Source organism: Microtus pennsylvanicus, chromosome 11 (assembly GCF_037038515.1).
Source record: "Microtus pennsylvanicus isolate mMicPen1 chromosome 11, mMicPen1.hap1, whole genome shotgun sequence".
Lineage (NCBI taxonomy): Eukaryota > Metazoa > Chordata > Mammalia > Rodentia > Cricetidae > Microtus > Microtus pennsylvanicus.
This window is the reverse complement of record NC_134589.1, coordinates 102,985,002-103,008,615: the sequence shown is the minus strand read 5'-3', so window position 1 is coordinate 103,008,615 and position 23,614 is coordinate 102,985,002. Positions and strand designations below refer to the sequence as shown.

General features: G+C 43.3%; 1 protein-coding gene across 2 annotated transcripts in view; it reads left to right on the top strand.

Annotated features, from left to right (window-relative positions):
- The first annotated feature begins 871 nt into the window (after positions 1–871).
- Positions 872–23,614, top strand: part of Pdxdc1 (pyridoxal dependent decarboxylase domain containing 1) — a 70,502-nt gene continuing 47,759 nt past the window's right edge. Inside the window, exons 1-3 of one of the 2 annotated variants that reach the window (XM_075942089.1) lie at positions 872–1,104; positions 22,809–22,882; positions 23,362–23,427. In XM_075942089.1, the coding sequence (XP_075798204.1) occupies positions 1,084–1,104; positions 22,809–22,882; positions 23,362–23,427 (161 nt within the window). In that variant the 5' untranslated portion in view covers positions 872–1,083. The remainder of the gene's footprint in view (positions 1,105–22,808; positions 22,883–23,361; positions 23,428–23,614) is intronic. The other variant, XM_075942088.1, reaches the window with a different exon arrangement.

Sequence of the window (23,614 nt, the reverse complement as noted above, 5' to 3'; positions counted from 1 at the left end):
TTACCCAAATGCAAAGTAGAGACCTCCAGCAGATTATTACTACACTGACAAGGGCTCAGGCTTGAGAGGCGACGCGTAAGAAACAGGAGAGGATAGGGACAGCTTTGTGGCTTTTCGTATCCTCAGTCTTCAGGCCAGAAGTTTCACTGACCGCAACAGTGGTAGATTCCACGTCAGCTACCCTCAGTTGTCAGAACCGAGGTAGGAACAAACCAAGCACGCTCCTACTCACTAAAAAAGCACCATCCCCACCTAGCGGGAGTGAAGGGGAGCTAGGGTGGCATGGGACTCACCCCTAAAACGGATAATGATGATCTCTATATCAAACGGCTGCTGCTGTGATATAAAATGGAAAGGTAACAAACTTATTAACATTATTATTACCTATCCCCCGACAAGCCATCATTGTAACACGAGGGAGGACGCTAGACCAGCGGTCTCAAATTCGTTTCTATGTGGACTTCTGAGGGAAGAGCTGACAGAAATACGTTCAGTCCGACCAGAATCCCTTCCAAACAGCAGTCACTGAAGAACAGTGCCTACCGCCCAAACTCAAAAAAAAAAAAAAAAGCTGGAGCGCGCGGCAGCTGTCATCCTGCGCATGCGCAGGGGTGGGCGCTGGCCTCAGGCTTCCGAGGAATATGGCCTATTCCATTCCTGACGGGTGTTGACAGCGGAGAACTTGGAAGCCTGACTCTGGAATACTGGTGAGTTCCTACTATTTTACCTGGTTGATGACGCATTGTGATTATTATAGTTCTGCCTCGATGGCGGCGACAGGCTTCTGGAAAAGTTGATTTCGGGTCCCCATCGTCTACGTTCCCCCCACCCGGCAGCGTTAGGACCGGCCGGCGTGACGCCCGAGTACGGAAGCCTGAGAGGCCCCGCCCAGCCCGACGGGTCCCGCCCCGCCTTCAGCCGCAGGGTCCCGGCAGGCCGCGCCGCGGGGCAGCTCCTCCTCCTCTCCGCCCCGCCGGCTGCGGGCGCGGGGGACGTCAGCGCTGCCAGCGTGGAAACCGCCGCGGGCCGCGGGAGACGGAAGTAGTGCTCGGCGCCGCGGGCACATCCCCGGACGCCTCAGCCATGGACACGTCCCTGGAGAAGGTCGGTACGGAGGGATCGGGCGGCGCTGCGGCCCCGGGTCTCCGCCTCTCGGGCGACTGTTCCCGGTGGGAAAGGGGTCGGGGCTGAAGAGCCTCTCCGGAGGAGGCGTCCAGCCCGGGCCTGGCCACGTCACAGGCGGAGTGGCTGAGGGAGGAGGGCCGGGCGATGTCGGAACCGGCCTTGGCTTCGCGGAGGCTCGGCTTGGGGCTGGGCCTGAATCGGCGCTAGCCCCGTGGGATGACAGGAGCTATCGGTGTGGGCCCCAGAAGCGCACAGGAACCATAGTTGTCACGGAGCCCACTGCAAAGCCACAGTGCTTTCCAAGTTAGGAGACAAATTGTGAACTTTGGCGGGAGTAGGAATCACCCGGGGACCTCGGTAAAATTACGGATTTGCAGCCTCTGATCTGAAGCTGTGGTGGGCGGGGACTCTGTTGAGTTTAACAAGTTCCCCACGTGATTCCGATGCTGTAGCCTGAGAATCCCGGGCTAAAACCCCTAGAATCCAAAAAGGGGTAGGTAGTCGGTAAATGGTGATTTTATTTGGGGTAGGGGTGGTCCCAGCTGGTCTTTCAGTGTCTTGGGTTCCGCTTTCTGAGAGGCCTTCAGGTCAGCCTCAAGCCCACAGGGTCTTACTCTGTTTACCCCTTGGGGCAACAGCCACTTGAAGGACCTGGCTGACTGCTCTGGCGTGTTGAATGGATTCTAAGTGTTCCCACCGTAGGTCGGGCAATTGAGAACAGGTGCTTGGGTTTCTTCGCGGGCCCTGCTTTCAGGGCCAAGCATTCTGTCCCCGCAGTCTTTTCTCTCTGACCCTTCTTGAAATTCTGCACATCCTACGTGTTGTAAACCTAGTTTCTTCTCTTCTCCTCCTCTCCCTTCCCCTCCTCCACCACCACAACCACCCTCCTTCTCACTCTCTGTCCCTCCCTCTCTGTGTTTCTCTCCCTTCCCCGTCCCCCACTCTCCAGTCTTGTGAAGTAACCCTGGCTAGTCTGTAACTCACTATAATAGTCTAGGCTGACCTCAAACTTAAAGTGATTCTCCTGCCTCTGCCTTCCTAACTACTGGGATTACAGAGTGTGCCATCATGTCTAACTTGGAATTCCTTTTTCAAAGAATCAGCTGTTGTGGTTGTGTTCACTTGTCACTGGAGATTTGAAGGCAGTAATTGTAGAAATTGAGCCAGATGTCTTCATGTGCACACAGTGGCATATTTTGCTCCTCAGCTATTTAGCATAAATTGGGTGGAAAGCAATCATGGAAGAAGATACCTTTTTTTTCCTTGGTTCTTCTGATTAGCATAGTGTCTACTTTTTGGTACCATGAGTTTCATTCAAGATTGATGATTCTCAACTCTAGGTTAGGTTTTCCCCCTGGGGAACATTTGGCACTTTCTGGAGATATTTTATTTAGGGTGTTACAAGAGAGGTACTACTAGGACCTACTAGGAAGAACCCAAGGATACTGTTGAATATCCTGTGTTGCACAGGGCAGTTCACATAGCAGAGGATATCAGCTATGCAGAAGTTGAGAATGGTTGATATCGCATGTGTAACTCCAGGAGCTGAATAGAAAGTGATGCTGACATGTCCTTTCTGTATTTCTCATTTCTTAAGAAGGCTTTATGTCATTCCATTAGAAACCGGAAAGAACCGAGATGATCTTTCCTCTGAGGATATCTGAAAACTAAAAAATGGGTAGGACTCTACTGTGGGTGGTAAATTTCTGTCAAGCATGTACGTGGTGCACAGACAAACATGCAGGCAGAACACCCATAACATAAAATAAATCTGAAAAATTTTAAGTAGGTAGGTAACTTCTACCACCTTATGTTCAACATGTAGGAAACAGGGTTCTGGAGCTGGAGAGATGACTTAGTGGTTAGGAGTTTACTACTTCTTCAGAGAATCCAAGATGGCTCTTGATCACCTGTAACTACAGCTTCCAGGGATTTGACACTTCTCTGACTTCAGAAAGTACTTGCACAAACATGGCATGCATACACACACATACACATAAATAAAAAAGAAAAAATTGGCCGGGCGGTGGTGGCGCACGCCTTTAATCCCAGCACTCGGGAGGCAGAGGCAGGTGGATCTCTGTGAGTTTGAGGCCAGCCTGGTCTACAGAGCTAGTTCCAGGACAGGAACCAAAAGAAGCTACAGAGAAACCCTGTCTCGAAAATCAAAAAAAAAAAAGAAAAGAAAAAATTGAAAAACAGAAAGAAACAAGGTCCTGAAGATTAGTTTTAATATTATGTTAATGTACAAGTCAGTGCTAGCACAGGAAGTGTGACGGACCATATCCAGTTATTCACCACATTCACTTTTCAGTGATATCTTCCAACCTTTCATGTTGAATGAAAATGTCATTCTTCCCGGATATTCTGTTTAGACAAGGTGTGCTGCAATTTGTTTTAACTCCACCCTTGAGCAAACTCAGGACAGAGCTCTCAAGCTCCTCAACTGCTGGTTTTTGTGTCAACTGAGTCTTAGGTGTGGGAGGTTCATTGCAATGCATCTTGTTTAACAGAATTCCTGACCCCCATCCACTCGATGCTAGCAGTACACTCCCAGCTGTGACAATTAAAAATGGCTGTAGATGGGGTGGGCAGAATTGCCTCTGGTTGGGAATCATTAGTTGACAACCCAGAGCTACTGTTCAGTTAGGAAGCCACTTAAATCTAGATATACTGAAGTTAAGCAGAATTAACAGTTTCCTTAGTGCAATAACCACATTGCTAACCATATGCTTAGTGCTTTACAGCCACCTATGGCTTTGACTACTATCCATGGCAGCACAGGGCTAGACCATTTCAATTACCAATGCAGTAGAACTGGGTGGTTTAATTAACTTGTTAGAGCTACTTATTTCTGTTTTTTTTTTTTTTTTACCTAAGACCACTGTCATTTGTGTGTTTTGTTTGTCTTTGAGACAGGATACCGTGTAGCCAAGGATTACCCTGAACTCATGATCTATCTTCACCTCCTGAGTGCTGGGGTTACAAACTTTGCCATCACACCCAGCTTTGTGTAGTCCCAGGGACTGGTGGGCACTAGGTAGCACTCTGTCTGAGCTGTGTCACTGGCCCTCATTTTCTGTTCTTGTCCTTACCCTAAACTAAATAGTTCTTGTTTGAAACTGATTTTGGAAAAAGAAAAGTTATTATCTTACTGTTAAAAGTGTACAAAGAGGAACAAGAGCAGTGCGAATAGACCCTGATCGCTATTGGTAAGGGTGACCAGAACTTTTATGTCTGCATGAGAAAAGGGCTGGAGATAAGTGGTCATAGTGGTCTAAGAGTGACTACTGCCTTTTTGAAGATGTGGATTTGGCTCCCAGCACTCATGTAATGTGGCTCATAATGCCTGTAACTTCAGTTCCAGGGGATCTGACTGACACCCTCTGGCTTTTAAAGGTACCAATATGCTTGTGGTATTCTTAAATTTATGCAGCCTCCCACATAAAATAAAAAATCTTGAAAAATTAAAAAAGATTGTATGTTCATTGGAGTTTTGCTTGCATGCATGTCTGTGTGAGGCTGTCAGAAGCCCTAGAACTGGAGTTACAGACAGGTGTGAGCTGCCATGTGGGTGCTGGGAATTGAATCCAGGTCCTTTGGAAGAGCAACCAGTACTCTTAACCACTTACATTTTTTTTAAAAGCATGAGAAAAGAATTCCAGTGAGGCAGTTTTAAAAATGATTGGTTTCTGTGTGTGCTGTGACAGAGCCTACTCTTTCACAGAATGTAGACAATGATGGGCCGACATTTTAGCTCTCATTCAAAGTGAAGGTTTTGCATATAGGTGCCTGGGAGTTATGGGAGTAAATGATTGCTCATTGCTGGGTATCAGAGGAAAGGGATGGGATTTTCTGTTTTAGAGTTCTGCTCCTAAAATTGTATGTCTTGACTGGGCATGGTGGTGCACGCCTTTAACCCCAGCACTCAGATGGCAGAGGGAGGTGGATCTCTGTGAACTTGAGGCTGGCCTGGTCTACAGAGTGAGTTTCAGGATTGCCCTAGCTACATAGGATCTGTCTCACACAAAGAATCATGTGTGTGGCCTTGGTGATTCCGATTTATTCTGGATGGCGGAGGTGTTGGTGGCAAAGCTTTTGGTGCTCTCCTTCTACTCCCAGTCCTGATGTTATAGTTAGAATTGTGAATTGCATTGTAGCCTAGGTTGAATGTTGTGTGTTTTCACTTAAAGCAGAAATCTGTTTTGATCTCTACATTCTTATTAGTTAAAGGTCAGAATCCAGTGCTAAGTGCTGGAGACGAGAGATGAATAAGATGTGGTCCCTGTAGGGGTTATGGTAGAAAGGACAACATCTTTACTTTGTTTTGCTTTATTTTTGAGATAAGATCTTGCAATATAGTCCAGGTGGGCTTCAAACTTACTTTTTTCAGCCTCCCATTTGCTGGTGCTACAAGAATGAACACCAGAATAGGTTACTAGGTGTACATGTTTAAATAAGTCATTGTGTAAGAAGGAGTAAAAAGTAGTATAAAAATGAAAAAGAAATGAAATTGATGGCCAGTCAGGAGTTTTGAAGAAGAGGGTATTTGGGGTATTTTTAAAATTGTTTTTGTGTGGGCTTATTATTATTATTATTATTATTACTGTGTGTGTGATGTGTGAGAGAGAGTAGGTGCAGGTGTGCCGGTATGATTGATTATAGAGGAACAAGAACTTAGAAATAAAGCTTTCCTGCTGTGTGGTATCTGTGTGCACTATTTGGAAGGTAGTATTCATGACATAATGTCTAAGTGATGGATTTTAGAATCTGGTTCGTGGGGGTGAGGGTCTGTGTGTGTGTGTGTGTGTTTTAATTTAGACTTGGATTTCTCAATTTCCATGTGTCTCCATGGTGATTTGGATGCTCTATTAGTTACTTTTCTGTTGCTGTGATAAAATGCCATGACCAGGTTTTCTTTGGGCTTATAGTTCCAGAAGGTTAGGACCCATAATGGCAACTGCAGTCAGAGCAGCTGGAGCTGGAAAAGTGAGTCCACATCTTGGACCACCAACAGGAAATAGAGTCAAATAGGGATGGCAGGAGACTTTAAAGTCTCAGATCTTGTCCCCAGCACATACTTTCTCCAGCAAAGAGTTCACCTAATGAACTCCCCAGTAGTAGGGCTTTCAGCTGGGCACCAAATAGTCAAATGCCCTAGACTATGGGGGCATGTCATTCAAACCACCACTGATGCCTTTCTTGTCCCTCTACTAGATGTTTGTGTGTGACCGATGTTTGATGTCTCATGTGTTTAATATTGTTGTCTCTTTAGCTATACAGATTTTTGTCACTCTTTTGCATGTTTTTCTGTTTTACGTTCTTTGCAAGGTTAAATACTAATAGTTACATCTTGTCAACAACTGTATATCCCTTTGAAATGGGAGATTTTGATGTTTTATGGATGAATAATTATAGTATGTTTTCATGTCCTCACAGACACACTCAGACAGAGAAAGAGATGTCTTTCCGTTTTTTAAAATTTCTAGTGAGGATTGCTTGGCATGCCTGGGCAGGTCTGAGAACGGCTTGTGAGACTTGACCTCAGTTTCCACAGTGTGGGTTCTGAGGCTCAAACTCGGGCCATCCAGCATGCAGCAGGCACCTTTACCATTCAGCCATCTCGATAATCCTGTTTGTTATTGAGGCAAAGTTTCCTAAAGCTCAGCAGAGATTGGCCTTGAACTCCTCCTAATCTTCTTGCGTCAGCCTTCTAAGTCCCTGGCTTCTTATTTTACTTTTTAAAAGTAAGCATACACAGAGGCTGAAGAAATGGTTCAACAGTTAATTAAGAGCACTTGCTGTTCTTGCAGAGAACATGGATTCCATTTCCAGCACCCACATGTCAGCTCTCGGCTGCCTGTAACTCCTATTTCGAAGAGGTTCCAACACCTTCTTCTGACTTCCATGGGCACCTGCACTCACAAGGTACACATACAGACACGCAGGCACACACATACATATAAATAAAAACTTGAAATCAATCATAAACAGCACTTGGTTTCATTGTGACATTTTCATATATATATATATATGTATATATATCATTATGCTTTGTTCTAACTTTTCCCCCTTACCCACTTATCCTCCCCTGTGCTCCCTGCCCCTCACTCACTGGGCCCCTTCTTTCCACATTCATGTTGCATGTAGATCTCAGGTGTTTAAACAAATTATTTTACTCGGGTTTATTTATTTTTAAGTTATTTGTGTAATATGCATAGGTGAACACTCATGCCACACACAGTGTGCATATGGAGGTCAGAGGACAATTTTGTGGAGTTGATTCTGTCCTTCCACCTTTCCATGGGCTCTGGGGATGGAACTCAGACCTCAGGCTTACATCATCTTGTGGCAAACACTTATCTACTGAACCATCTCACAGGCCCTTCTCTAGAGTGAAGACAGGAAGGTAAATCTTTTGTAGAATTTGAGAACCTGCTGACACCTACACTACAGGTGTGCTGCCTTAATTTCCCTTATAGCTCATAAACCACCACCACCACCACATAAATTTCCCTACCTTTGCTAGAAGGAAAAAGGTTTAAGATCTGAAGTAAACATTTAGCTACAGGTAGAGTGCCTACATCCTGGTTTGCCTAGGACCATCCCAGTCTACACCTTTTGTCCTGGTTTAATTATTAATACTCTTAAAGTGCCCCTGTTGGGTCACTTGCCACAGGCTTGGCAAATGTCTTTACCATTCCCCCAACTATATTTTGTTTGTTCTTAGCTACAGAGACTTGTTCCAGTACTATAAAAATTTTTTTCATCTAGTTCTAACATTGCAGAATGGGAAATTTCCCTGAATGAGAGTTTCTGAGTAAAAATATGAATTAAAAAGATCATCATGAGTTAGGCGTGGTGCACGCCTTTAATCCTAGCACTCAGGAGGTAGGGGCAGCAGGATCTCTGAGTTTGAGGTCATTTTGATCTGCAGAGTAAGTTTCAGGACAGACAGGCTATGGAGAGAGAGATACCCCAAAATGATCATTAAAAGTAAACTTTAGTTATGTGGGAAATATGTATAAGGTGGTTAATTAGCATAATGCCCCATGATTATTAAGGATCATCCTACTTATTCTGGTGCAGCCCCTATGCTTAATGTTAAAGCAAAATTAAATTATAACCTTTTTCCTAAGAGTGGGCTGTAGAAAATACTGTTTTCTCCTTAATATCATGAAATAGTCCAATTCCATTTCCCCCTTGCATCATAGAACAGTCCCCTCCTGTGTGCTAAAAATAGGCATCTTTGCGCAGTTTCTGGGCTATTTGTCTTTGTTTATTTAGACAGAATCTCATATATCTCAAGCTGACCTCAAAGTCATTGTGTAGCCAAGGGTGGCTTTAAACTCTTTCTCCTACTGCCTTTACACCCAAGTGCTGACTGAGATCACAACTATGTGCTTCTCTCAATTTCTGCAGTGCTGGGGATCAGAACAGTTGAATTCTGCCTCCGCCTCTTGAGTATTGGGATTACAGACATGAACCACAACCACAACTCAATTGCATTATTTTTCTGTGTGTTTTGAGTTGGAGGTTTCATATAGACCAGGCTGATTTGAAACTCCATATGTAAACTAGGTTGGGTTTGAACACTTGATCCTTTTCTGTCTCCCAAGGGATTATTTGCCACCATGCTTGGTTTGAATTTAGTTCTTTATTCATGTAGGCTTGTGTATGGTTCTTGTTTTGCTTTTAAACAGCCAGCAACATGTCAGAAACAACATATGAAACAGGAATAAGGAAATAGTGGCTGCTCTTGGTAGAAATTTCTTCGGGCATAGTTTTAAGGGACTCAGTAAATAAAAGTCGAACATAGTATCACATGACTGTGACCCCAGCACTTGGTAGGTAGAAGATTAGAAGTTCAGGGTCACAGCCTAAAGTTGAGGGAGATGCCCAAGTCAGTAAAGTGCCTGTAAATGTAAGGACTTGTGTTTCCCTAGCACCTGCATTAAAAAAAAAAAACCCAACCAGATGTGGCCACACTTATCCTAATTATAGCACTGTGAGAACAGAGACAGGCAGATCTCCAGAGCTTGCTGACCAGACAGTCTAGTCAGCTAGCCATTCTAGCCTGTTGATGAGCTCTAGGTTCATCTGAGAGATCCTTACTCAAAAGATAAAAGTGGAAGACACTTTGTATTGACTTGTAGCCTCTTGTACACTCTTGCACATAGATACCAATGTGCATACACACACCAAAGTTCATGATCCTCATCAGCTACACAATTCAAGGCCAGTCTGGGCTTTACAGGGCTGTCTCAAATTAAAAAAAAAAAACACAAAAACAGACAAGCACTGGTCGATGGTGGCGCACGCCTTTAATCCCAGCACTTGGGAGGCAGAGGCAGGCGGATCTCTGTGAGTTCGAGACCAGCCTGGTCTACAGAGCTAGTTCCAGGACAGGCTCCAAAGCCACAGAGAAACCCTGTCTCAAAAAACCAAAAAAAACAAAACAAAACAAAACAAAAACAGACAAGCGAGGGAGACATGTACCACGGTACACATGTGAGGTCAGAGGAGGACTTTGCGTTGATAATTCTTTTCTACCATGTGGATCCCTGAGCTTGAATTCAGGCTGTCACACTTGGTACCTTTACCTGCTGAGCTACCTCACTGATTATGGCTTTTCGTTAACTGTTAACTAAAAAGATTGGTTCCAATGCTATAGGAAAAAAATATTATGCTGCACTTTATAGAGAGAAAGGAGGCTGATGTCAGTGCTGAAAGGCATCTGACCTTAAGTCTTGATGGAATGAAGGAAACAGGAAGTAGCAGAAATCTGCATCCCTGCTTTTAGGCAGCTCATAATGTGGCTAGGAAGTTCATATCTGTACTGGAAAGAGCATCTGTGAAATGGTTCTTATGAAGGATGTCAGGAAGACTAGCAGCTGAATGTGAGAATGGCCCCAGTTTCAAAAGTTCTGTCCCATTATCCCCATAAATTCTATCTTTTGTTCTTTTTGTCAGTGAGTCCAGACTTTCAGAAGCCCAACCTGACTTACATAGAAGGCTTTAGAGTAGCCTGGGATGTATAGAGTGACCACCCCCAATCTCAAAAAAGAGGCTGTCTTTAGAGGGGATGTGAAAGTGGTTGTATTCATAAAAGTTTCATAGAAACCTTGAGTTGCGGAAGTGGGGTGATGAGGTGATTCATTGGTTAAGAACACTTAATGCTCTCAAAGACCAGAGTTTGTTTTCCAGAACCCTATCTGGCAACTCACACTGCCCATAACTCTAGCTCTAGGGGACAGAAGAGGAAGACATGTGTGCCACACTCCTCTAGCCTCTGTGGGGACTGTGTGCACACAAATATAAATCATTTTTTATTTTTGTTTTTTAAATAAATCTTGCCTTTAAGGGTGCTAAGGCATTCAAATCAGGCAAGTGTTTGGAGCATGAAGATGTGAATTATCAAGTAAACTGGTTATTTTTTCATTGAGCTACAAGAGAGGGTGATGAAGAACAAAACTGGGAGACTTCGGAGTTAAATTCTCTTGACGATTATCGCTTCCACTTCCTACTAATAATCAGATCGCTGAAACCCTTTTCAATCTAGCCTATTTCATAGATATTTAAGTTTTGGATTTTATTTAAAACATCTGTTTGAAAATATTTTTAAATTATATTTAGTCATCAAAAACAGATAACCTGGCATGGCTTAATCCCAAACACTTAGAGGTAGAAGGAAATAGATCTCTGAGTTTGAGGCCTGCCTGGTCTCTGTAGTGAATTCCAGACCAGCCATAGCTATATAATTATTTCCTGTTTCAAGAAAGAAAAGGAAAAAGAGAGAGAGAAATTAAGCAGATATGGAAACAAGATTACTTTGTAAACCTTCTTAGAAGCTTAGAACCTTCTTGTATAATAGAGGCCAGAAAAGGGAATAAGGAACCCAGGTCTCTAACACATATCTTCAGCAAATCACATTTCCAAGACTTAATTTCTTCACCTCTAAATTGTTAAGCTAGAATCAGATATTTTCATAATATACTTTTTTACTTTTAATGACAATTTTATGAATGAAACTTGATTTAACATCCTTTGTGTATACCAAAGCTGATCTACCTAATTGGTACTAGAAGGCACTAAAAGCCTCAATTTTATGTGCTCTTACCAGAGTTGTTCTTTGGAGATTGATGGTTGGTTTTTTGTTGTCGTTTGGTTTTGTTTTTGTTTTTTCCAAGATAGAGTTTCTCAGTAGCTTGTAGACCAGGCTGGCCACGAACTCACAGAAGTCTGCCTGACTCTGCCTCCCAAGTGCTGGGATTAAAGGCGTGCGCCACCACTGCCCGACTGATGGTTGATTTTATGTGTGTGTCTGTGTCAGTGTGAGTGAGATAGAGATACATGTTCATACATTCATTGTGCATGTGGGGGCAGAAGACAGCTTGTGAGTACAGCTGTGTGCATGTGGGGACAGCTTGTGAGTACAGGTGTGTGCATGTGGGGACAGCTTGTGAGTACAGCTGTGTGCATTTGAGGACAGAGGACAGCTTGTGAGTACAGCTGTGTGCATGTGAGGACAGAGGACAGCTTGTGAGTACAGCTGTGTGCATGTTAGGACAGCTTGTGAGTACAGCTGTGTGCATGTGAGGACAGAGGACAGCTTGTGAGTACAGCTGTGTGCATGTGGGGACAGCTTGTGAGTACAGCTGTGTGCATGTGAGGACAGCTTGTGAGTACAGGTGTGTGCATGTGGGGACAGCTTGTGAGTACAGCTGTGTGCATGTGAGGACAGCTTGTGAGTACAGCTGTGTGCATGTGAGGACAGCTTGTGAATACAGGTGTGTGCATGTGGGGACAGCTTGTGAGTACAGCTGTGTGCATGTGAGGACACTTGTGAGTACAGGTGTTGCATGTGAGGTCAGCTTGTGAGTACAGCTGTGTGCATGTGGGGACAGCTTGTGAGTACAGCTGTGTGCATGTGAGGACAGCTTGTGAGTACAGCTGTGTGCATGTGGGGACAGCTTGTGAGTACAGCTGTGTGCATGTGGGGACAGCTTGTGAGTACAGCTGTGTGCATGTGAGGACAGCTTGTGAGTACAGCTGTGTGCATGTGGGGACAGCTTGTGAGTACAGCTGTGTGCATGTGAGGACAGCTTGTGAGTACAGCTGTGTGCATGTGAGGACAGCTTGTGAGTACAGCTGTGTGCATGTGGGGACAGCTTGTGAGTACAGCTGTGTGCATGTGAGGACACTTGTGAGTACAGGTGTTGCATGTGAGGTCAGCTTGTGAGTACAGCTGTGTGCATGTGGGGACAGCTTGTGAGTACAGCTGTGTGCATGTGAGGACAGCTTGTGAGTACAGCTGTGTGCATGTGAGGACACTTGTGAGTACAGCTGTGTGCATGTGAGGACAGCTTGTGAGTACAGCTGTGTGCATGTGAGGACAGCTTGTGAGTACAGGTGTATGCATGTTAGGACAGCTTGTGAGTACAGGTGTGTGCATGTGAGGACAGCTTGTGAGTACAGGTGTATGCATGTTAGGACAGCATGTGAGGACAGCTGTGTGCCTGTGGGGCAGAGGACAGTCTTCTCTACCCACTTTGAGATGATATGGTCGGCTAGCTGGCCTGCAAACTTCTGGATATTCTCCTTTTTCTATCTACCAGCTTGCTATAGAAACAGTGGTATTATAGCTTCACAGCTATGTCTGACTTTATATGGGTTCTAGGAATTCAAACTTGACATTTGAATGCACATTTGCCATGCAAGTGTCTTATCTCGTGAGTCATCTCTGGTTTGTTTAAGACAGTGTCTCACTTTATAGCTCAAGCGATCCTCAAACTCAAGGTGATCGTCCTGTCAAAGCTTCCCTGGTTCTGGCATTGCACATGTATCTAGCCTCCTTCCCATTTGTTGTAAGGCTTACAAGAACTGTGGACTAGACCCCTAAAGTCTTATCTAAAATTTAACATTTTATGATTCTGATATTGGTAAAGTGAATAGAACGTGATAGATTTGAGGAGGTAATGTAGGACTACTAAATGTGATAGACAACATTGCAGACTTGCTGTGGAAGATGTGTAGGTACAGACAGCAGTATGAAGAGAAATGCAAGTCCTTCGAAGACTACATTGACAAAGGAGTTTCTGTAAACACAGAACAACTCATCCTGTATAGCAGTTGAGACTGCAAGACTTTTATCCCTAAAAACTATTATGGAGATTAAAAAGAGAGATGTGTGGAGTTTTTATTTTAATTACTGTGTGTGTGTAGCTCAGAAGACAACTTGGGTCAGTTTTTTCCTTCATCATGTGGGTGCTAGAGATCAAACTTAGGTCATCCGCCTTGGTAGAAAGTGCTTTTAATGCTGAGCCATCTCAGAGACCCTTATGCATTTTAATTAGATAGGAATCAATAACTTGGGGCTGGAGAGATGTTGAGAGGACCTAAATTCAGTTCCCAGCACCTACATCAAGTGGCTCACAACTACCTTTAACTCCAGCTCTGGGAGATTTAATTCCTTATTCTGGACCCTGGCCACACATAATGTGTACATTCACACATAACTAAATAATAAAATAAATCTTGGCACCAGGCAGTGGTGGCGCACACCTTTAATCCCAGCACTAGGAAGGCAGAGGCGGGCGGATCTCTGTGAGTTTGAGGCCAGCCTGGTCTACAGAGTGAGTTCCAGGACAGGTTCCAAAGCTACAGAGAAACCCTGTCTTGAAAAACCAAAAAAGAAGAAGAAAAAGAAAAGTTAAATAAATAAATCTTGAACTCAGCAAGTTAAATTTATATGTTTATTCGAATATATATATATATATATATTTGTGTAACAATAAGTTAAGAAAAAAAGAGGACTTGAATTTGAGGGGGTTAGGGAGAAGTGGGGGCATATCGGGGTTGAAGGAAGTGGCAAAGTTATGTAATTGTATTTTAATTAAAAATTTTAATTGCCATAAATGAGGCATAGTTAAAATAAATTTAATTTTTTAAGAATTAAAAATACTTTTGTTTCATTTCTCTTTGGAGGGAGTTAAATGTACACACGTGGTATTACCATCTAAAAGGAATAGACAGGAACAGATGCCCCCTCTTTCCACTTCCATGTTCTAGAGACCACCACTTAGGCTAGCTTTTTCTAGACAGAATCATCATCTTCTGGCTTATGGGCAGATTAGTTTCCTGTGGTTGCGGGAACAAATCACAGACTTAGTAGTGATATACACGAAGTGAAGTTGAATATGGTGGTGCATGCCTGTTTCCAGGTACGGTGCAGGACTGAGGTAGGACTGGAAGTTGTGATGTTAGTCTGAGTAATGTAGAAAGAAACCATCTTCTCAAGCAGTCAGGGGAGGGGGTAGGGAGGGGAGGAGGAAGTAGGAAACGAGGGAGACTGGTTTTGAGTTCCAGGGTTTTTGTTTGTTTTGTTTGAGGTTCTTTTGGGGGGGAGGGGGTTGTTTGTTTGTTTTTCGAGACAAGGTTTCTCTGTGTAGCTTTGGCTGTTCTGGGACTTGCTCTGTGGAACAGGCTGGTCTTGAACTCACAAACTCGCCTCTGCCTCCTCTTGTTGGGGTCATGTAGTAATATGGGGAGCAGCGGGGCTGCGTCCCCAACACCCCAAGCCGCCTGCCCGGCAAGCTTTACCCGAAAAAATTACACGGACACTGTATTCTTTTAAACACTGCTTTGGCTCATTTCTACCTAGCATCTTCTAGGCTAACTCTCCCACCTGGACTAGCCCATTTCTTATCATCTGTGTAGCGTCCCTAGGTGCGCTTACTGGGAAGATTCTACCCTAAGTCCATCCTGGGTCCGAGCTTCATAGCGTGCGTCTTCCCTGGAGCAGGTAGCATGGCGTCTCTCTTGCGTCTGCTCCGGAGAGCAGAGCTGTGGAGTCTGACCTCACTTCCTCTTCCTCCCAGCGTTCTGTTCTGTTTACTCCACCCACCTAAGGGTGGGCCTATCCAATGGGCCTAGCAGTTTCTTTATTGCTTAGCCAATGAAATCAACAGATTGATATATGACACTCCCACATCAGGGTCAAAGGCGTGCGCCACCACTGCCCAACTTGAGTTCCAGTTTTGTGGCCCTGAAGTTTGAAATTCCTATCCCTATCCCTGGTCTACGTAAGATTACCAGAGCTGAACTCACAAGAGGGGGCAATTCTAATTCTAGCTTATAATGGGTGTTGATATTCTTCAGATGGTGATTATGTCCTTTTTAACTAATCTTTTTTTTTAATTTTTTTTATTGATAAAAGGAGAATAAAGAAAAGAAAAAAAAAACAAATTCCCACCTCCTCCCAGCCTCCCATTTCCCTCCCCCTCCTCCCACTCTTCTCCCCCTCCTCCCACCCCTCTCCCCTTCCCACCACTCCTCTCCCCCTCCCTTTTCAGTCCAAAGAGCTGTCAGGGTTCCCTGCCCTGTGGTAAGTCCTAGGTCCTCCCCCCTCCATCCATATCTAGGAAGGTGAACATCCAGACTGGCTAGGCTCCCACCAAGCCAGCACATTGCGTAGGATCAAAACCGCGTGCCATTGTCCTTGGCGTCTCATCAGCCCTCATTGTTCGCCATGTTCCGAGAGTCCAGTTTTATCCCATGCTTTTTTTTGGTAACAGTCCAGCTGGCCTTGGTGAGCTCCTAGTAGATCATCTCCACTGTCTCAGTGGGTGGGTGCACTCCTCGTGGTCCCGACATCTTTGCTCATTTTCTCACTCCTTCTGCTCCTCATTGGGACCTTGGGAGCTCAGTCCAGTGCTCCAGTGTGGGTCTCTGTCTCTATCTCCACCCATCGCCAGATGCAAGTTCTAGAATGATATGCAAGATATTCGTCAGTATTGCTCTAGGGTAGGGTCATTTCAGGTTCCCTATCCTCAGCTGCCCAGGGAACTAACTGGGGACCTCAGCTTGGGCACCTGGGAGCCCCTCTAGGGTCAAGTCTCCTGCCCACCCTAAAGTGGGTCCCTTAACTAAGAATTGTGGTTCCGTGCTCCCCTATCCAACCTTCCTTTATCCCGATCCTCCTGTTTCTCCAAGTCCCCCCTCCTTCCCTTCTACCTTTTCTCTCCCCATCTCCCCTAACCCCCATCCCACCCCACCCCCAAGATCCCACTTTCTCCCCGGCAATTTTGTCTACTTCCCTTATCCAAGAGGATAACTATATGTTTTTCCTTGGGTTCACCTTCTTACTTAGCTTCTTTAGCTTCGCCTATTGTAGACTCCGTGAACCCTATTTATGGCTAGAAACCAATTATGAGTGAGTACATCCCATGTTCTTCTTTTTGGGTCTGGGATACCTCACTCAGGATAGTGTTTTCTATTCCCATCCATTTGCATGCAAAATTCGAGAAGTCATTGTTTTTTACCGCAGCGTAGTACTCTAGTGTGTATATATTCCATACTTTCTTCATCCATTCTTCCATTGAAGGGCATCTAGGTTGTTTCCAGGTTCTGGCTATTACAAATAATACTCCTATGAACATAGTTGAACAAATGCTTTTGACATGTGATAGAGCATCTCTTGGGTAAATTCCCAAGAGTGGTATTGCTGGGTCCAGGGGTAGGTTGATCCCGAATTTCCTGAGAAACGGAAACACTGACTTCCACAGTGGTTGCACAAGATTGCATTCCCACCAGCAATGGATGAGGGTACCCCTTCCTCCACAGCCTCTCCAGCAAAGGCTATCCTTGGTGTTTTTGACTTTAGCCAATCTGACAGGTGTAAGATGATATCTCAAAGTTGTTTTGATTTGCATTTCCCTGATCGCTAAGGAGGTTGAGCATGACCTTAAGTGTCTTTTGGCCATTTGAACTTCTGTTGAGAATTCTCTGTTCAGTTCAGCGCCCCATTTTTTAATTGGGTTAATTAGCATTTTAAAGTCTAGTTTCTTGAGTCCTCTATATATTTTGGAGATCAGACCTTTGTCTGTTGCGGGGTTGGTGAAAATCTTCTCCCAGTCAGTAGGTTGCCTTTGTGTCTTAGTGACAGTGTCCTTTGCTTTACAGAAGCTTCTCAGTTTTAGTAGGTCCCATTTATTCAATATTGCCCTTAATGTCTGTGCTTCTGGGGTTATACCTAAGAAGCGATCGCCTGTGCCCATCTGTTGTAGGGTATTTCCCACTTTCTCTTCTATCAGATTCAGTGTTTTCGGGCTGATATTGAGGTCTTTAATCCATTTGGACTTGAGTTTTGTGCACGGTGATAGATATGGGTCTATTTTCATTCTTCTACAGGTTGACATCCAGTTGTGCCAGCACCATTTGTTGAAGATGCTTTCTTTCTTCCATTGTATACTTTTAGCTCCTTTATCAAAAATGAGGTGTTCATAGGTTTGTGGGATAAAGTCCGGGTCTTCTATACGATTCCATTGGTCGACTTCTCTGTTTTTATGCCAGTACCACCCTGTTTTCATTACTGTAGCTCTGTAATAGAGTTTGAAGTCAGGGATGGTAATGCCTCCAGAAGATCTTTTATTGTATAGGATTGTTTTGGCTATCCTGGGTTTTTTGTTTTTCCATATAAAGTTGATTATTGTCTTCTCCAGATCTGTGAAGAATTTTGATGGGATCTTGATGGGGATTGCATTGAATCTATAAATTGCCTTTGGTAGAATTGCCATTTTTACTATGTTGATCCTCCCAATCCAAGAGCAAGGGATGTCCATCCATTTTTTGGTATCCTCTTCAATTTCTTTCTTCAATGCCTTAAAGTTCTTGTCAAATAGATCTTTCACTCCCTTGGTTAGATTTACCCCAAGATATTTTATGCTGTTTGTGGCTATCGTGAATGGAGAAGCTTCTGATTTCCCTCTCTGCTTCCATATCCTTTGAGTATAAGAGGGCGACTGATTTTGGAGTTGATCTTGTATCCTGCCACATTACTAAAGCTGTTTATCAGCTGTAAAAGTTCTTTGGTGGAGTTTTGGGGGTCGCTTATGTACACTATCATATCATCTGCGAATAACGAAAGTTTAACTTCTTCCTTTCCAATTCGAATCCCCTTGATCCCATTATGCTGTCTTATTGCTATTGCTAGAACTTCCAGCACTATATTGAAGAGGTATGGCGAAAGTGGGCAGCCTTGTCGTGTTCCTGAGTTAAGCGGGATGGCTTTGAGTTTCTCTCCGTTTAATTTGATGTTAGCTGTCGGCTTGCTGTATATAGCTTTTATTATATTTAGGTATGACCCTTGTATCCCTAATCTCTCCAAGACTTTTAACATAAATGGATGTTGAATTTTGTCAAATGCTTTTTCAGCATCTAATGAAATGATCATATGGTTTTTTTTTTCAGTTTATTTATATGATGGTTTACATTGATTTTCGTATGTTGAACCAGCCCTGCATCTCAGGAATGAAGCCTACTTGATCATAATGGATAATTTTTTGGATGTGTTCTTGGATTCGGTTTGCCAGTATTTTGTTGAGGATTTTTGCGTCGATATTCATGAGTGAGATCGGCCTGTAATTCTCTTTCCTGGTTGAGTCTTTGTGTGGTTTTGGTATCAGAGTAACTGTAGCTTCATAAAAGGAATTTGGTAATGACCCTTCTGTTTCTATATTGTGGAATACATTGAGGAGTATAGGTATTAGGACTTCTTGGAAGTTCTGGTAGAATTCCGCATTGAAACCATCTGGCCCTGGGCTTTTTTTGGTAGGGAGGTTTTTGATAACAGCTTCTAGTTCTTCACGACTGACAGGTCTGTTTAGATTGTTCACCTGGTCCTGATTTAATTTTGGTAAATAGTATTTATCTAAAAAAGTGTCCATTTCTTTTACATTTTCCAGTTTAGTGGCATACAAGCTTTTGTAGTAAGATCTAATGACTCTCTGAATTTCCTCTGTGTTTGTGGTTATGTCCCCCTTTTCATTTCTGATCTTACTAATTTGCAAATTTTCTCTCTGCCGTTTGACTAGTTTGGATAGGGGTTTGTCAATCTTGTTGATTTTCTCCAGGAACCAGCTTCTTGATTCATTGATTCTTTGGATTGTTTTCTGTGTTTCTATTTTGTTGATTTCAGCCCTCAGTTTGATTATTTCCAGTCTTCTACTCCTCCTAGGTGAGTCTGCTTCTTTTTTTTCTAGAGCTTTCAGGTGGGCTGTTAAGTCTCTAATATGTGCTTTCTCTGTTTTCCTTAAGTGGGCACTTAGTGCTATGAACTTTCCTCTTAGGACTGCTTTCATAGTGTCCCATAAGTTCGAGTATGTTGTTTCTTTATTTTCATTGAATTCAAGGAAGACTTTAATTTCTTTCTTTATTTCTTCCTTAATCCAGGTATGGTTCAGTAGTTGACTGTTCAGTTTCCATGAGTTTGTAGGCTTTCTGGGGGTAGCATTGTTGCTGAATTCTAACTTTAATCCATGGTGGTCTGATAAGACACAGGTGGTTAGTAATATTTTTTTTTGTAGCTGTGTAAGTTAGCTTTGTTACCGAGTATGTGGTCAATTTTCGAGAAGGTTCCATGAGCTGCAGAGAAAAAGGTATATTCTTTCCTCTTTGGGTGGAATATTCTATAGATGTCTGTTAAGTCCATTTGCTTCATTACCTCCATTAATTCTCTAATTTCTCTGTTAGGTTTCTGTCTGATTGACCTGTCCATTGGTGAGAGAGGAGTGTTGAAGTCTCCTACTATTAGTGTGTGCGGTTTGATGGCTGCCTTGAGTTTTAGTAATGTTTCTTTTACATACATGGGTGCTTTTATATTAGGGGCATAGATATTCAGGATTGAGACTTCTTCCTGATGAATTGTTCCTGTTATGAGTATAAAATGTCCCTCTCCATCTCTTCTGATTGATTTAAGTTTGAAGTCAACTTTGTTAGAAATTAGTATGGCCACACCTGCTTGTTTCTTAGGTCCATTTGCTTGATAAGCCTTTTCCCAGCCCTTTACTCTGAGTAGGTGCCTGTCTTTGTGGTTGAGGTGTGTTTCTTGTAGACAGCAGAATGTTGGATCCTGTTTTCGTATCCAGTCTCTTAGCCTGTGCCTTTTTATAGGTGAGTTGAGCCCATTGACATTAAGTGATATTAATGACCAGTGGTTGTTAACTCCGGTCACTTTTTTAGTAGTAGGGTTTGTGTGTTTCCCTTCTTTGAGTTGCGCTGGTGAAGGGTCTCTAGATGTCTGAGTTATTGAGGTCTTTGTTGGACTCCTTGGTTAGTGATTTTCCTTCTATTATTTTCTGTAAGGCTGGATTTGTGGCTACGTATTGCTTAAATTTGTTTTTATCCTGGAAAATTTTGTTTTCTCCATTTATGGTGAACGAAAGCTTGGCTGGATATAGTAGTCTGGGCTTGCATCCATGGTCTCTTAGTTTTTGCAGTACATCTATCCAGGACCTTCTGGCTTTCATGGTTTCCATAGAGAAGTCAGGTGTAAGTCTGATAGGTTTACCTTTATAAGTAAGTTGGCCTTTTTCCTTTGCGGCTCTTAATATTCTTTCTTTATTCTGTATATTTTGTGTTTTGATTATTATATGGCGAGGGGATGTTTTTTTTTGATCCAGCCTATTTGGGGTTCTGTATGCCTCTTGAACCTTCATAGGTACATCCTTCTTCAGGTTGGGAAAGTTTTCTTCTATAATTTTGTTAAGTATATTTTCTGGACCGTTGAGCTGCACTTCTTCTCCTTCTTCTACTCCAATTATTCTTAGGTTTGGTCTTTTTATTGTGTCCCATATTTGCTGAATGTTTTGTGATGAGAGTTTGTTGGACTTGCTGTTTTCTTTGATCAGTGCGTTTATTTTCTCTATGTTATCCTCAGACTCTGAGATTCTTTCTTCTATCTCTTGTATTCTGCTGGTTATGCTTGTTTCTGTAGTCTCTATTCGTTTACCTAGATTTTCCATGTCCAGCCGGCCCTCTGTTTGTGTTTTCTTCTTTGCCTCCATTTCATTTTTCAAATCATGAACTGTTTCCATTATCTGCTTGATTGTTTTTCCTTGCTTTCCTAGGGTATCATTCACTGATTTACTCAATTCCTCGAACTTTCTGTTATACTTCTCAACCATTTCTATAAGGGCATTTTTTATATGCTGTTTAAGGGTGTCAATCCCTGTCATGAAGTCAGTTTTTTCTCCTTCTTCTTGATTAAGGTGTTCATGTCCTCCTGTTGTGAGGTCGCTGGCTTCTGGTGGTTTCGTGTTGTTTTTCAGATTGTTGGGTGAATTCTTGCATTGGCGTCTCCCCATCTCTTCCTCCCAATATTCTCCTATGGATCTTCTTTTACAGGATCAGGTCTTCTTGCCAACTGATGTACCTTCCCAGTATGTCACTCCCCCGTGATGTTTCTCCTGGAGTCCAGTTCGGATCTCCTTGCTGCTTGGTTAGCTCGCAAACAAAGGGCCCACCCTGCTTGCTGCAGGCAGGTTATGGAGACAAAGGAGCTACCGCCTTCCCCTTTGCACTCACCTTCGGGTTCAGTCCCAGCGCCCAGGCGGGCTGAGCAGGGAGGCGCTCTGCCCCAAGAAGGGAGGGATGGAGGGAGACAGGGGGTAGGGGGATCTGGATGTAAGCTGGATGGGATAGGAAGAGAGAGGAGGTACCTTATAGTCCCGTAGGTTGATCAGGAAGTGTAGGCGGGCTGTTCCCGGGTGCCGCAGCACTCACTCACCACAATGATGTTTCACTAGGTGCCCTGATCGAAACTCCTTGCTGCTTGGTTCGCTCGCAGACAAAGGGCCCACCCTGCTTGCTGCGGGCGGGCTATGGGGACAAAGAAGCCCCCGAGCTCCCCTTTACCCTACGCTTTGGGTTAGGACCCAGCGCCCAAGCAGGCAGAGCAGGGAGGCGCTCTGCCACCAAGGAAGGGAGGGGGGGAGGGAGACAGGGGGTGGGGGGATCTGGATGTAAGCTGGATGGGATAGGAAGAGAGAGGAGGTACCGGGCAGTGTAGCCCTGTAGGTTGATCAGGCACTAATCTTTTTTAAAAATTAGAATATAATTTCATCATTTTCTCCCCTTACTTTTCCTCCCATGTTCCTTTCTCCATTCCCCCTGGAAATTACGGCCCCTTATCTGCAATATGGTTGTAATGTAATTATTTAGAACACAACAAGAATCATCGTTGAAGTCAAAGGAAAGATAGCATCTCCCTTTTCTTGGTTTCCTGTGATTTCTTGCTTTCCATGTTATTATTTATTACTTGTAAGTTGAAATATATTTGCATCATTTCCCCTATACAACCTGCTCAGTCTGTTTAGTGTAATTTGTATGTTTGTGATTTCAGAGTTGACCACTTGGTAGTAGATAACCATTAGGGGCACATCCGGGAGAACTATTTCTTATGTTCTCAGGACTCCTTAGTTGCCTGTATGTGGGTGGGACCCTATAAGATTTAGCGTGTTTGTAGCTTCTTCAGGTCTTGTTTAGGAAGCCAGAGTGTTGTGATAACAGGAGTCAGCAGGAGGCTGGCGGATCTTTGTGAGTTCAAGGCCAGGCTAGTTCCGGGACAGCTGGGGCTGTTACACAGAAAAGCCCCCAACTCGAAAACCAAACCAAACCAACCAAACAAACAAATCCAAGGGAAGTGCACTTGTATTTGATTTTTCTGAATGAATTATGTAACCAAGTTAGATGTGGTAGCTCATGTGGTAATTCTAGCACTGAGGAAGGAGAATTGCCATGAATTCTAGGATAGCCTAAACTACAGAAAAATATTTTTTTTAAGAATAAATAAAATGTAATAATAAAGGAATGTTAAAATTTTGCCTTTTTGGTTTATTTCTTAGATAGCAGACCCTACATTAGCTGAAATGGGAAAAAACTTGAAGGAGGTGATGCGGATGCTGGAAAACAGTCAGAGGTGAGCATGTAGGCCACGTTGGAGTGTGTCCAGTGGTTTTGAATCTGGTGGTTCTAGTTTCTTCCTGTTATAACCATTTCCATCTCTAGGATGTCAGATTCTGTTGACTTTAAAGGTACAGATACTGAGTAGAAGAAGGTGCTTTGCAATCAAAGGATTTTGAAATTTTAGGAAGGACCTTTCAGTTCTGCCACTTTAGAGTTTTGTTTATGGAGTGTGTTAATTTTAATATTTAAATACTTCTCAGTATAGATGTTGTCGCATGAGGATCAACTGACCAAGTCGTTGTGGAAGTGGTTGTTTCACGTTCTTTTCCTGAAACTCTCAAGTATCTCTGGGTTCTAGGGAGATGAAGTGAATGTGTTTAAAATCTTCATCAGTCTTTGAATGTTTTAGGTAAAGTCACATGTTCGCATACTCATATGTTAGAAACTTGATTGGTTAAACATACAGTCAGCTCTTTCTTTCCTTTAAACCAGAAGAATAGAAGAGGAAAATGGAAAGAAGCCAGTATCAGAGGACATTCCAGGGCCACTCCAAGGCAGGTAGGTGGCAATGAGGATCAATACCTTTAGTTAGGATATACGTTTTTCTTAAACCAAAATTTTACTTTACTGTTATTTTCTTACAAGTTTACTTTGAATGGGTACCAAGATAGTTTAGGTGGTTACTCAGTAGGACATTAAAAAACTGGCTAGTTGGTGATAATAGTGAGCTTACTAGCTTCATTCT